Source organism: Liolophura sinensis, chromosome 9, assembly GCF_032854445.1.
Source record: "Liolophura sinensis isolate JHLJ2023 chromosome 9, CUHK_Ljap_v2, whole genome shotgun sequence".
In the NCBI taxonomy this organism is placed as follows: Eukaryota; Metazoa; Mollusca; class Polyplacophora; order Chitonida; family Chitonidae; genus Liolophura; species Liolophura sinensis.
Window position 1 is genome coordinate 20,648,906 of NC_088303.1, and position 14,372 is coordinate 20,663,277.

General features: G+C 40.9%; 1 protein-coding gene across 3 annotated transcripts; it reads left to right on the top strand.

The window, feature by feature from the left end:
* Positions 1–1,408: 1,408 nt before the first annotated feature.
* On the top strand, positions 1,409–12,574 carry LOC135475258 (toll-like receptor 2 type-1). Of its 3 annotated transcripts, XM_064755084.1 has the most exons (3): positions 1,409–1,735; positions 7,891–8,015; positions 8,722–12,574. In XM_064755084.1, exon 3 carries the CDS (start codon positions 8,737–8,739, stop codon positions 11,158–11,160), a length of 2,424 nt encoding a protein of 807 aa, XP_064611154.1. In that variant the 5' UTR covers positions 1,409–1,735; positions 7,891–8,015; positions 8,722–8,736; the 3' UTR covers positions 11,161–12,574. The 3 variants fall into 3 exon arrangements, with proteins under 3 accessions (XP_064611154.1, XP_064611156.1, XP_064611155.1); XM_064755086.1 differs by lacking the exon at positions 7,891–8,015; XM_064755085.1 differs by lacking the exon at positions 1,409–1,735 and having other exon boundaries at positions 5,364–8,011.
* Positions 12,575–14,372: the final 1,798 nt, after the last annotated feature.

The following is a 14,372-nucleotide window of genomic DNA, read 5'->3' on the forward strand; positions in this document are numbered from 1 at the left end:
ACGTTGTCGTTCCAATGTCTCTCATCTCGAGTTGAGTTGCAAGTTAACCACGAGGAATCAGGTCAATTATTAAAAAAACAATGCATCATTCGAACAAAATTAAGACGAGAATCAATGCATTGTCCTGGATTTGACCGAGATTCAGTCGACCACAGTCGTCCTAATTTTGACTAAATCTCTTACTGAATCTCGTTGTGCTAACCTCTGTAACACCTCTAAACACGTGCTAGCAAGTCTAATGTAAATCATGACCTCTGTAACACCTCTAAACACGTGCTAGCAAGTCTGATGTAAATCATGACCTCTGTAACACCTCTAAACACGTGCTAGCAAGTCTGATGTAAATCACGACCTCTGTAACACCTCTAAACACGTGCTAGCAAGTCTGATGTAAATCATCACCTCTGTAACACCTCTAAACACGTGCTAGCAAGTCTGATGTAAATCATGACCTCTGTGACACCTCTTAATACGTGCTAACAAGTCTGATGTGAACCATCTCTAAACACGTGCTAACAAGTCTGGTATGAACCATAACCTCTTTGACACTCTAAACAGGCACTAACAAGCCTGAACCATGATCTCTGTGACACTCTACAACACGCACTAACAAGTCTAAACCATGATCTTTGTGACACTCTAAACACGTTCTAGCAAGTCTGGTGTGAACCATGAGCTCTGTCATTTCTAAACACGTGCTATAAACAAGTCTGGTGGGAACCATGACCCCCGTGACACTCTAAACACGTGCTATAAACAAGTCTGGTGTGAACCATGGCATTTGTGACACTCTAAACACGTGCTAACAAGTCTGATGTGAACTATGACCTTTGTGACACTCTAAGCACGTGCTAACGAGTCTGATGTAAGCCATGAACAAGTGCTAACAAGTCTAGTGTGAAATAAACTGTTCACACAACGCTTTTACTTGTCTTCAAGTTAATTTACTGGCAGTTTACAGCATGCAAATAAAACACCACAAGTGTGCAACCGCTTAATATGGCTAACTTTTGCACATTCCTTGTACAAGGACAAACACACAAACTCCGTAAATATCGTACAAGACCCATACGATAGACACTAAAAAAAACATAAAGTATTGTGCTGTTACTGAAACGTCGAGCTTTCCCTTTCGGAAGTTAAACGGCTTGTAACTTGTGATTGTGATTTGCTTGTGATTGGCTTACCAAATCACGTGTGTTAGCCATCAGTTTGTTACTCACAATGTCAATCTGGATACACCAGTCCTGGTCCGGAAATTATACAGGAAACGGTGGAAATATTTGACAGACTCATACTCCTTACAACATGCTTGCATCACTTCTACCACTTAGACAAGCTTAGACTTTTGGGGCTGGTGAGGCGCCCCTAGGCTTGCTTTGGATTAGTCTCGTCTATTTTATCAACATTTAGCACTAAAATTGTTTCACGTGTTGGTTTGAATGATGATGTGCATACTTTAGATAGACAGGATACATGTATATAAAGAACACATTATTAAAAACAAAGGTTACAATAGTTTTTGTCATTTTTGATATCACATCCTGCGTCATTACCTTCATCCCAGTGACCGCGTTGTTGTAGTTTGCTGTACTAATTTTGCTACTGATGTCAGTGATATAATGCAAGGATGCAAGAGCGGTACATGCGCAATAATGATTGTGTCACAGCCTAATGAACTGCCCTGATACAGAGACGGTTGCGACACAGAGCCTCCCGGACGTCCAACTGCCAGGTTAGTCACTGCTTTACTTTATTGTTGTTTAAATGTAGCTGCATTAGAATGTTCACTAATACGGTGTCGGTTATGCTTATAGGTTAAGGTATCTGGAGTGTCCGTAGTATTCAGCCACTCTATTTACTCTTAAATCTCCTGGCTCAAAGCAGTATAGGAACAACCCAGTGATGGGTTCGAATCAGCGACCTCATTGGTCTGGGTCAGATTGATCATTCCGAGATCAACACTTTAGTTTACTGAGCCAGCGTGGTTCTTGAATACAGGTCATTCAGCGATAGCATGCCATTGCAGTAGAGTGGCCTGCTATATCTCATTTGATTTGATTGGTGCTTGTTAAACCGTACTCAAGAATATTTCACTTATACAACGGAGGCCAGCATTATGGTGGTAGAAAGCCACGACCATCCGCAGATTGCTGTCAGGCCTTCCCACGTACAACCAGTGAAGAAGCCAGCATGAGCTTGACTTGAACTCTCAGCGACCGTATTGGTGAGAGGCTCCTGCATTGCTCATTGCGTCACTTTTATCTCGACAGTCACTTTTATTCCCAAATATTGAATTTAATACCCAAAGTAATTAATTTTTTTAATGAGAACTTTATCAACCTAATCATCAGTGACCACTTATATGACGACACCAAGGATTTGCTCTTTATGAAATGTTTTTTTTTAATCGGACATCTCTTTCATCTTTTCATTGTTTATTACATCTGTTTACTTATCTGAATCTATCTTATTTACATCTATTTACACAAGTAAATAGAAAATGGCAAACGTGCCATTTATATATACAAGGACTGCAAGTCTTGTGGTTTTTAACACAAACGAACAATTTTCAGCATGTTTACAGTAAATATATAGCCCTTTTTGCCACGAAAGTATCATAGAAAATTAACAAGACCAGAATCGTGATCAGGACGCCAAATTACGTCAGGTTAGATGTCTACAATCTTCAAATTCAAATTTTTGGTTTTCACCTCACCATCATCATTTTTTCATCACTTCCGCAGTATCTTCTAAAACTAGATTTGCTCATACATTGCATTTTTTCCTCTCCACATAGCATCCATGGAACTGAGGACACCCAAATTTTTACTCCCTAAATTTCATCTCCACTTCTACTACTTACCAAGGTTTTATCTATTTCAGTCTTGAAGTTTCAGTTGCAGAAGTTTTTGAATTAAAAAAAAAATGCAAACAGTGCCATCCGTCCTGCGACAACGAGGCACATTACATGCACTCTAAGGATTCCTTCATCGCCATATGACTGAAAAAGTGTTAAGTACGACGTTAAACTCCAAGCAGTCACTCCCAATGGAACATACCCGCTTTATCGCATCCGCCGTTCTGGACAAAAGGATATTTTTCGTTGTGCACAAAATCCAATATAGCCTTCAAGTCACCTATTCAAATTTTGCAAGAGTAAAGGTGCACGTCTTAAGGTCCTTCCCTAAAACATACTAAAGTTTCATACAGTTCTGGCCAGCCGCTTTCTCAAAAAACGCTCCACAATTTTAGTGAGAATAATAATTGTTCGAACAAACACAATAGAGATTCAAGCCTGAATGACTTGAACTCTCAATAATCAAAGATTATAATTTTTATTATGCGGATTGAAATATCGTGGTAAACGTAATTATATTTGCTGCAATGGTTGATCTTTACATACTGAATCTACAAAAAAGACTGAGTTATGTGTGAACCATGTAAAACACCAATTTGGGAAGCATGTTAATCGGTGTATCACATGCTGTTGACATTACAGTAAGTGGCCTACTCCTCGCATTTGTGTACAAGCCATATGACTTGTTACTCATGTATACACTATACAGTAAGCAACGGTATGGCTGCTGGGAAATATTATAAATGATAAAATTCCAGCATGAAGTATTTAATGTGAATCTAATCAGCCCTATTAGATATGATAAGTAAGCTGCGAATACTGTGTAAACTCAAGGCTCCGTGGTAACAAATAATACAGATTCAGGAACTTCAACGATGTTTAGATATATAGATGTATTTGTACAAAAAGTGTACAGCGGGTCGGCTGATATCCGCTAACAGCCACACCAACGGGGTCAGCCAGGTAAATATATGAAAACCTCTTAAAACACGGCCAGCTGCAAAGCTTTTGGTGCGCAATTAGCACGTTTTGAAGGCTTCTGGGTGGACTCTGTGGCAGAGTCGTTAGCGTCCAGCTCATTAGCTCAGCTGGGTAGGTCTGCCAACAACCTGTGAATAGTCGTGAGTCTTGTTCATCTCCCAGACAGTGATTACCCTCACTGGCTTGTTCATTTCCCAGATAGTGATCGCCCTCACTGGCTTGTTCATCTCTCACATAGTGATCGCCCTCACTGACTTGTTCATCTCCCAGACAGTGATCATCCTCACTGGCGTGTTCATCTCCCAGACAGTGATCACCCTCACTGGCTTGTTCATCTCCCAGACAGTGATTACCCTCACTGCTTGTTCATCTCCCTGATAGTGATCACCCTCACTGGCTTGTTCATCTCCCAGACAGTGATCACCCTCACTGGCTTGTTCATCTTCCAGACAGTGATTACCCTCACTGGCTTGTTCATCTCCCAGACAGTGATCACCCTCACTGGCTTGTTCATCTCCCAGACAGTGATCACCCTCACTGGCTTGTTCATCTCCCAGGCAGTGATCACCCTCACTGGCTTGCTCATCTCCCAGACAGTGATTACCCTCACTGGCTTGTTCATCATCCAGACAGTGATAACCCTCACTGGCTTGTTCATCTCCCAGACAGTGATCACCCTCACTGGCTTGTTCATCTCCCAGGCAGTGATCACCCTCACTGGCTTGCTCATCTCCCAGACAGTGATTACCCTCACTGGCTTGTTCATCTTCCAGACAGTGATAACCCTCACTGGCTTGCTCATCTCCCAGACAGTGATTACCCTCACTGGCTTGTTCATCTCCCAGACAGTGATTACCCTCACTGGCTTGCTCATCTCCCAGACAGTGATCACCCTCACTGGCTTGCTCATCTCCCAGACAGTGATTACCCTCACTGGCTTGTTCATCTTCCAGACAGTGATCACCCTCACTGGCTTGTTCATCTCCCAAACATTGATTACCCTCACTCGCTTGTTCATCTTCCAGACCGTGATTACCCTCACTGGCTTGTTCATCTCCCAGACAGTGATCACCCTCACTGGCTTGTTCATCTCCCAAACATTGATTACCCTCACTGGCTTGTTCATCTCCCAGACAGTGATAACCCTCACTGGCTTGTTCATCTCCCAGACAGTGATTACCCTCACTGGCTTGTTCATCTCCCAGACAGTGATCACCCTCACTGGCTTGCTCATCTCCCAGACAGTGATTACCCTCACTGGCTCGTTCATCTCCCAGACAGTGATTACCCTCACTGGCTTGTTCATCTTCCAGACAGTGATTACCCTCACTGGCTCGTTCATCTCCCAGACAGTGGTTACCCTCACTGGCTTGTTCATCTTCCAGACAGTGGTTACCCTCACTGGCTTGTTCATCTCCCAGACAGTGATCACCCTCACTGGCTTGTTCATCTCCCAGAGAGTGATCGCCCTCACTGACTTGTTTATCTCCCAGACAGTGATTACCCTCACTGGCTTGTTCATCTTCCAGACAGTGATTACCCTCACTGGCTTGTTCATCTTCCAGACAGTGATTACCCTCACTGGCTTGTTCATCTCCCAGACAGTGATCACCCTCACTGGCTTGTTCATCTCCCAGGCAGTGATCACCCTCACACAAGATCAAACTAAGAAACACAACCACTTTTATATAAATTCAGTGCAAATAACTGAATAATCTAAAGTGAAAAGTAGCACACATAAACACAAAACAATGTATAAACCACAACAAAACATAGTTTTTTTTATAAGAAATTGTAAGTTGCGGTCTCAAGGGCAAGTCACAGTCTACAGGATTAGGCGAATTGCTCAAGTGAAAAATATCACCAGCTTCCTGGTGAAAATAATTCGTATTCAAAGGCACGCTGACGAGTCTCAAACCCTTCCCTTGGAAACTGAGGTAAAGTCGCAAGTCAGTGCCGGGGAGTAACACTCACTCGATGTGTATTCGTACAGTAAAACTAGAGCTTTCAAAATAACCGAGTCACATAGCAATAAACTCACAATGCAGAAATACCCTAATCTTTCAAGATGAACTGACGGCACAGACTGGTTCCGTCTTACCATTACACTGCTCTAGACGGCCATCTAACCCTTACGAGCTGGACTACATATACGATCGAACAAAATACTAGAATACTCTAGTTTCGATGGACATGAACAATAAACATGAACGAACATGAACAATTTGCAAGAATTCACAGTTGATTCTAGAAAGAACAACATATTTACTCTACAGAAAAAGCTTACAGGCATTGACAATGCACTCAGAAATATCGCTCGGGCTGGCTTTAAACAATAAACAAACTCTGATTTAGGTCAAACGGCCTCCATGCGGGCGGATTCTTTCATAAAGCATAACAATGAAATAGACATGATGCGATACATACGGGGTCACAACATCGTATATATGTATGTAGCATAGGCTTTGCGATGAATTTTCTAGAGCAAGTCAGCAGCTATCCTTGTCCTCTCAGCAAATGTTCCGGGCCCACGTAGATGGATGGAGACGCTTTCTGACTGCTTTTCAGCGAGAAAAAGAGCCGTTATATCTGAAATTTAACTTCATACAATTAAGTTTGTATGAGGGCTTGAAGTAGTGAAACGAAGGTTCAGGGGCCGCCCACGCTCTGGAAGCTGTGGTACATGCATATCTGATAGCCGAAGACACGTTTTAGAACATTACTGGCGACTAAAATTAAGAGGGAAAGCCAGGATAAATTACATTTTTTTAGTCTTTTATATGATGACTTCATATGATGATTACGTTTGCTGAGTGATATGGCTGAGCTAGTCTTACTATGCAAACCCATTATGTTAGGATCCAGTGTAATATCCAGGGAAGCTCTGGCCTTCAGATATTCATAGAGGCGTTTATGACGATATCTGCTGAATGAAATCCCCTTTGTGATAATCGCCAAGCGAAAAACACATCACAATTGCCATTTTTAGAAAAGAGTCGGAACGGAACCGCGGACATCTCCCACGCAAAACTCCAATCTCCTGGTCTGGCAGCGTAGGCCTATATGTACACCTTTAGAACAAAAAAGGTCGTTTGCTGAGTTTTAGTCGGTGTGAGATCACGGACTGTGATTGGTACACTGTTACGTGCTGGGTTCTAGTCTAGGTCATGCCACGGAGGTGACTGCTACACTGGTGTATGCGGCGTTCTAGTCAGGGTCATACTACGGAGGTGACTGCTACACTGGTATGTACGATGTTCTTGTCAGGGCCATGTCACGTAGGTGACTGGTACACCGGCGTATGCAGCGTTCTAGTCAGGCCCATACCATTGACTATGACTGCTACACTGGTATATACGATGTTCTTGTCAGGGTCATATCACGTAGGTGACTGGTACCAGTTGGTGTATGCGGCGTTCTAGTCAGGGTCATACTACGGAGGTGACTGCTACACTGGTGTGTACGATGTTCTTGTCAGGATCATGTCACGTAGGTGACTGGTACCAGTTGGTGTATGCGGCGTTCTAGTCAGGGTCATACGATGGAATGGGAATGGTACCCTGTTATGTGTTGCGTTCTAGTCACGGTTATTCCACGGACCGTGACTGGTACACTGGTGTGTGCGGCGTTCTAGTCAGGTTCATACCACGGACTGGAACACCAGTCCACTTTGACCTTGCGGTCAAGGTCATATGTCAGCCAGTGACTACTCAGTGACTACATTTGTGCGGGATCATACCATGGACTGATGTGTCTATTCTCTCGTGTATTGTTTGAAGTCATATTTATGTTCATAGCTTCACAAATTAAATTATTACGATTAGTGATGAAGTCATTATTATGTTTTGAAAAAGCAAGACTATGTACATGTGGGAATCGTTCCAAAAGGGCAACAATAAATCCAAGTATATCTGTTCCCATAGCTTTCAAAGGCATGGTGTGGAGTTTTGTCAGGTTTATCTCGCTTGTGATATGTCTGAAGTTAATTTATACATGTATTCTGCTAGTTTCGATACAAGCATAGTTGTAACTTTTACTTTCTTTTCAAGTAAATCCCCACCGGCATGAGCCAACATCATGTCAGGTTGATCTGATAACCGCCTAATGACTTGATCTGGTGTCATTCTTCGTGTTTCCGTCATGACATTTTAGTGATGCGTCACTATCAAAGTAGGTAAGGCCATCGTCTTTGCTACAAATAAGTATACATGTGCGTATGTAACAAACGTACTGACTGAACCTGGTACGAGTTTTCAAAGATGTCGTACACATATAGGACAATAGTACGGTAACAGTTACGTACAGAATATCGTACGACAAATGTACGGTAAAAAATGTCGTACGCTGCTTTGCAAAACTGGGTCCAGGTGTCGTGTATGATGTCTGTTTGTAATAATGGGTCAGTGATCTGGTTGGAGATCACCCAGGATAATAAATCTTTTGTTTTACTGCATTCAATACATTATGTTGTGTTTCTCATGTTTAAAGAGATTCCAATCTTTGGAATGAGGCTAATTTTGTAATTAGATTTTTACCTAAATCTTAACACCAATGTTTTGCATTATTGGTGAGTGAGTGAATGAGTGCTTGGCTTTAACGTGCATTATTAGTGAAAATTGTACAACGGAAAATCTTAGCAAACAATAAATATAGCAAACATTCTCTAACAGGGAATAAAATAACGATTTTCATTGTAAATTTGTAATCTGTGGACTATTGGTCCAGGATGTGATGAGATCAGTTGTTTCGACTTTTCGACTTGTAAGATTTCAGAATGATGAGTTCAAAACTTTCAAAAATTAGTTCTAAAGTAGAGAGCCCCTTCAAAAACATGGGCCTACTGGAATAGATCATCATGCAAGTCTTTTGTTCTTTTCAAGGTGTGCAGTGCCACAATGACAACACAAGGCAGTCTAAAGAGAGCGATTCCAAGAGAAGGTATACACTTACAATACAATATGCTGCTCTGTTACGTCGAAATCCTCCTCGCTGTCTTCCTTCCAACACTATCAAAACCTGGCTGTGATCTTGATGTACATCGGCTTTTCCTGGACTGCAGTTCTCGCGGGTGGAAATCAGTACAGTCGAGGAAATTCTCCAATGACACCCATGGAATTGACCTGAGCTATAACAGAATCGTCAAAGTCCGAAATCAGACATTCATAAACGTGCCGATGTTAGAATTCCTAGATCTCTCAAACAATGTAATTAAATCTTTGCAATCAGCAGCATTTCAAGGTCTTTCACACCTTGTATCACTAAATTTGTCTTACAACCGATTACCCTTATCTTTCAAGGTATGGACGCCACAACTGCTTGAGCCACTAGGAAACCTGAGATTGATTAAGATTAAAGGGCCACCTAGTACCGCAGTAGTGCCATGGCAAGGCATTGGTGCCGCATTCGGAACACTTACAAACCTAACGAAAATTTTTCTCGATTTACCGGTTAATTTTGTCTTCGAAGAAGGATTTCATTCACTGGAAAAGTTGACCACAATTTCAACACATGGCGAAAGCAAATTTTCAAATTGTAAAATAGTATATCTCACAACGAGAACTTTTCGTATTCTCGAACACACGCCTGTAAGAGAGTTGCGACTGGTTAATTGCAAGATTCTGCTCATTCAGAAGGGTACATTTGATGTTTTTACGTCACTAGAAATTCTCGACCTTAGCTACAACATAGATTTAGGGTTGAATAACGCCATGTGGAGCTTGCACTCCTTCCGACAAAGAAACATGACTGAGATCAATTTGGCGATGGTAAACGGGGAGACGTTTAACTTTCAAGACGTAGTCTTGATACCGGATGAAACTAGGCATTTGTCCGATATTTGCGTGCGATCGGTTGATTTATCCATGAATTCCATCTCCATATTGGTTTTTAGTGAATCTAGTCTGTGGATAGACTGCCTGGTAAAGCTTAACGTATCACACCATTCTCTGCAAGTGTTTCCCTCTGTCATACTAAAGTCGCTCAGCACAAGCAAGAGTTTGAAAAGTTTAGATTTCAGTCAAGAAAATGTCGTACCAACAGACTGGAGGAAATTTTCTCCATATAGAGTACATAAGAACTCGAGAGAAAACGTCTCCTTATCACCAAACCTGTCATGGCTTAGTTTTAGTAAATGTTGGAGTTGGTTTGGCACGCACACAGAAATCCATTTCTCTTTTACTTCAAATCTTCGCCACCTTGGTGTTGCCTTTAATAACATTGGTAAATGCAAAGGTCAGTGTTTTAAAGGTTTCTACAACCTAACAAGCATTGACATGTCAGGAAACAGTCTCACACATTTTCCCACAGAAGTTTTTGCCAACAACAACCAACTCAGAACAATTAATTTGGCTAACAATAAGTTACAGCGCTTACCATCAAAAGATCTGGACGACATGTACCGAATTGAAATACTGGATTTATCCGCTAATGTTTTCACCTATCTGCAATCAGACGAAATGACATTAATTGACAGCTGGCTTGAGAAATCTCCAACATTCCATCTCCTGCTTGGGAATAATCCTCTTCAATGCACATGTGACACAATTATGTTTATCCGGTGGGTCATTCAGGTGGAAGACAACCTCGATAACCCTGACAGTTACACGTGCATACTGTCGAATGGTACTCGGCTACCCTTTTCGACATTCAGAAAACTGTTAACGGACTTTGAAGTGCAATGCGTTAGTCACACTTACTTGATAATATCCGTGGTGGGCGTCTCGACGCTTATCGTTTTGGTTTTGTTGTTTGCTGGGATATATCGTTACCGTCTCAACCTCCGATACTGGCTGTATACTAAACTCATGCCACCCGAGGACATGTTTGTTGATCAGGTATATACCTATGACGCTTTTGTGGCCTACACCTGTGATGATTACGAGTGGGTGATTCGAATGCTGCGTCCGAAACTAGAATTGGTGGACGATCCCATAAGACTTTGTGTTCATGACAGAGATTTCATTCCTGGAAAGCCGATTCATGAAAATATCGTGGATAAAATGAAAGAAAGTCGTAAAATCCTATTAATCATCAGTCAAGGGTTCCTGGAATCCCGATTCGGCCCTTTGGAAATCGAGTACGCTGGCATGAAATGCCTGGAAGAAGGTAGAGACGACACAATCTTGTGTGTGCTGATGGAGGATATCCCAGTTCGGAAGATGCCGAGGGCATTGAGAAACCTGTGGCATAAGATCACATTCCTGAAATGGAGTGATGACGCCGATCAGGAGATCATTTTCTGGCGGAATCTTAAAGCTGCTTTGACACCTACGCAAGGTAGCGAAATCGTTAGAAGGAAACACCGAGAGACGGCTGTGTGAAACGAATCTGGATGATAGGCATGAGCCAGACTAGTGGAAAGAAGGAATACGTCTAGGTGAAAGTCATGCGATGGCTTTATTAACACTATACTGTGTATATATGTGTGTATGTATGTGGCAGTTGTATTCGGAACGTTTTGACAGTTCCTTTTCAGAAGTGTCTGTTGGTCACCTTGTTACGCGAGATTGTTGACAGTATTTTGCATTAGAGTCGTTATAGGTAACCACTTGGCTATTGGGGATGTAGTTATTCTCTGCATTGCGTTTGATTGCTGCATTAATTACTATGCTTTACTTACTGTTTCCGAGGATTGTGATCCTCTTCAGCGTCACAGTATGAATTACACACCAGAATGTACCATGTAAATGATGTATTTTGTAAATTTGGTTCACGTCGACTTTTATAGGCCCACTAACGCTATAACCTTACAGGCAGTGTTTTTTCGTTTCAAACTGTATTGTTTGACATTGCATGGAGGCAGTTGTACTACATTTTCGACCGATGGACCTTTCCCGCTATTGTGTTGTATCTAAAAAAAGGTTTTTTGTGCGTTGTCACTTTTGTTGTCAAAGGTACATCATTTTTTTATTGATGTAAATTGTGAATCAAAATGAATTTCAGGAATTCGAATTTCAACTAGAGCAGCTACCCGGAAACTATGATGTTGTTCGAAAAATGTTTCATAAGGGAAATCATTGTTCAGTTGTTCCTCAACTGCTCATTGATTGACAGGCAGACCAACCGACCATAAGCTTTTGTTTGTCACAGGAAAAACACATTTTTCACTATCCAGAAACATGCGACAGGAACATTTTACGTTCTACAAAATGTGATGCCTCAAAGATGAATTGCAATTCATTGTTTCTTACAGTGGTTAAAATGATTAAAATACTTGACTGCTGTCAGCAAAGTTCACAATAAGTCAAGAAATATATGTTTTATGACAATAAGTATGCCAAATGTAAATACATGTTAAGCTCAGTTTTCTTTTGGAATTGTTCTCTTGTTTAATTTCAGGCATGCGTGTTTTGGACCAATGTAGTTTCGAGATTTGAGTCGGCAAATCAGAGTAGTGTTCTCTGAACCTCATTAAACAGTAAATAGCACCTTAAAAATTGTTACATGATTAGAAACGAGATAATCAGGATTGCTTTCTTGAAATATGTGTATAACCAATTTACCGGCTATAACATCTTACGTTACGTCACGCAAGAACGCACGCAGTCACTAAATCCTAGCTCTGTACTCTTAAACGCCTTGCTGTTGCCTTACTCGAAGTCACATCTATATGTCGAATCAGCAAAAGTGTATATGTGAACAACCAAGGGTAGAGAGGATACTTCCTTTATGTTTATGAAATGGTGATTCATTTATGTTTTCATTTTAAGATAAAAATCATAATATTTTTAAAAATCAGCTCTAGTACTTGTTGTTACTGATTTCCCCAACCCTTTAGATACGGCCTTTCCCTTTCATGTACCTTGTATACTACGATATTTTTGACATTTTTAGAAATAGATAGCTTTGCTGATCACGATCCTAGTGACTGTTTTGCAGAGCGATTGGAACTTAATTATGCTCAGTCTGTAGTCTGTTTCTTTTAACTTGTTGCCTATATTCAGCTATCTGTAAAATCATTCTCTCACTACCAAAATTGCCTTAAGTCAGTGACACGTAATACTCCAAGCTCTATACCATGGTACGGTGAGAGTTCGTATCATTACAGAGAAAATGAAGTTAAAATATTTTTTTATTTCATAACGTTAAACTCTATTACTTTGTTCGAAGCCACAGCTTCATTGCCTCCTAGAGTGACGTCATGGTTACTAAAAAGTATGTGGCATGCTGTATAATGTGCGTGGGTAGTAATCTGTTATACTGTGAGCCAGATAACAGTTTCTAGTGGTGCCTCAGTACGCATGTGCGTAACGTGTCCTACGTGGGATAAACAAGGGCACGAGATAAACAAGAGATTATTTTTGCCTATGGTACAACACTAGTCTTCGGCGACAGCTCAGAATTTATCTAAGAATCCAGTCCAGTTTCTTAAAATGTATTTTTCTAAATTTTCGACATGAAAATGTCCTCGAACCAATGTAAAGCCCCAGATGTCACAACGAGTGGAACAAAATACAGGAATTTGCTGATGAATATGTAACCATACTGCCAGGAGACCGGAGAAGAGTCATTTATTGAGGTTACGGTAAAACAATACCTGGAAAAAATGTCGAACATGGTATTCTCAGAAACAGGACTTAGTTAGGTTAGTGTTCCTTTCCGCCAAACCTTACTGGACTACGCCCATTATCCTGCATCCCATCTGTTTTTTTTAAAATAATTTTAACGTCACAAAAGGCAATGTTAAGTTTTGGTCTAAAAAGCAAACTGATGGAGTTTAACATTATGAATTAGAAAAAGTATTCCAAAAGTAGTTTATTGGTGTATATCAGTGTGTTTGGATTGATATGTTATTACGTGTCACAAACGAAAGGCAGTTTTGGTAGTGAGCAGGAGTGAATATTTCACACAAATAGCAGAACACAGCAGACAATTTAAAAGAAACAGGATATACTAGTAATGCGTACGCATAAGCATATGTAGTTATAGGATGTAGTCATCGGATGTCCTAAAACGTACAAAGACAAGTCCTGGTGCTAAAAAGACACCAGTGACGGCTGTACATGAAGTATAACTTAATATACAGATGTGGTGAACATAACAAAGGCTTTCGACATTACCGACACGCTAGAGAGCTATCCTGTTTCATCCCCTTCACAAATTCGGCCGGATATACCCCCACAGTGGCTCCACGATGGCGTTAGTGGGAGAAACATGAAGTTTCTTTGAGCATTTTCAGCTTCATACATATTCTGATACAATCTAAAGGCTGATCTGTTAAATTAAATGGGCATAGCGCCGAAAGAAATTCAGAGTGCTTGACTTGGTTCAGCTAAATACAAAAATAAGTTGCATTTAAATCCTAACTAAACCTCCTATTTTTTTTCCCGAAAAATGTCGATTAAGAGAATTACAAGGGGAAATTCGTCACTTGTCTAAACTGTCCGCCTGACGAGATTACATGCAAATGAACCAGTGCAAAGATTCCCACAATGCAAGGTTCGCTCGTGGATTGCAAATGTAAACAATACGACAGATTGAAAGTGAATTATAAGTGAACCATATACGATATTCCTTTCTATCGATAATGGTT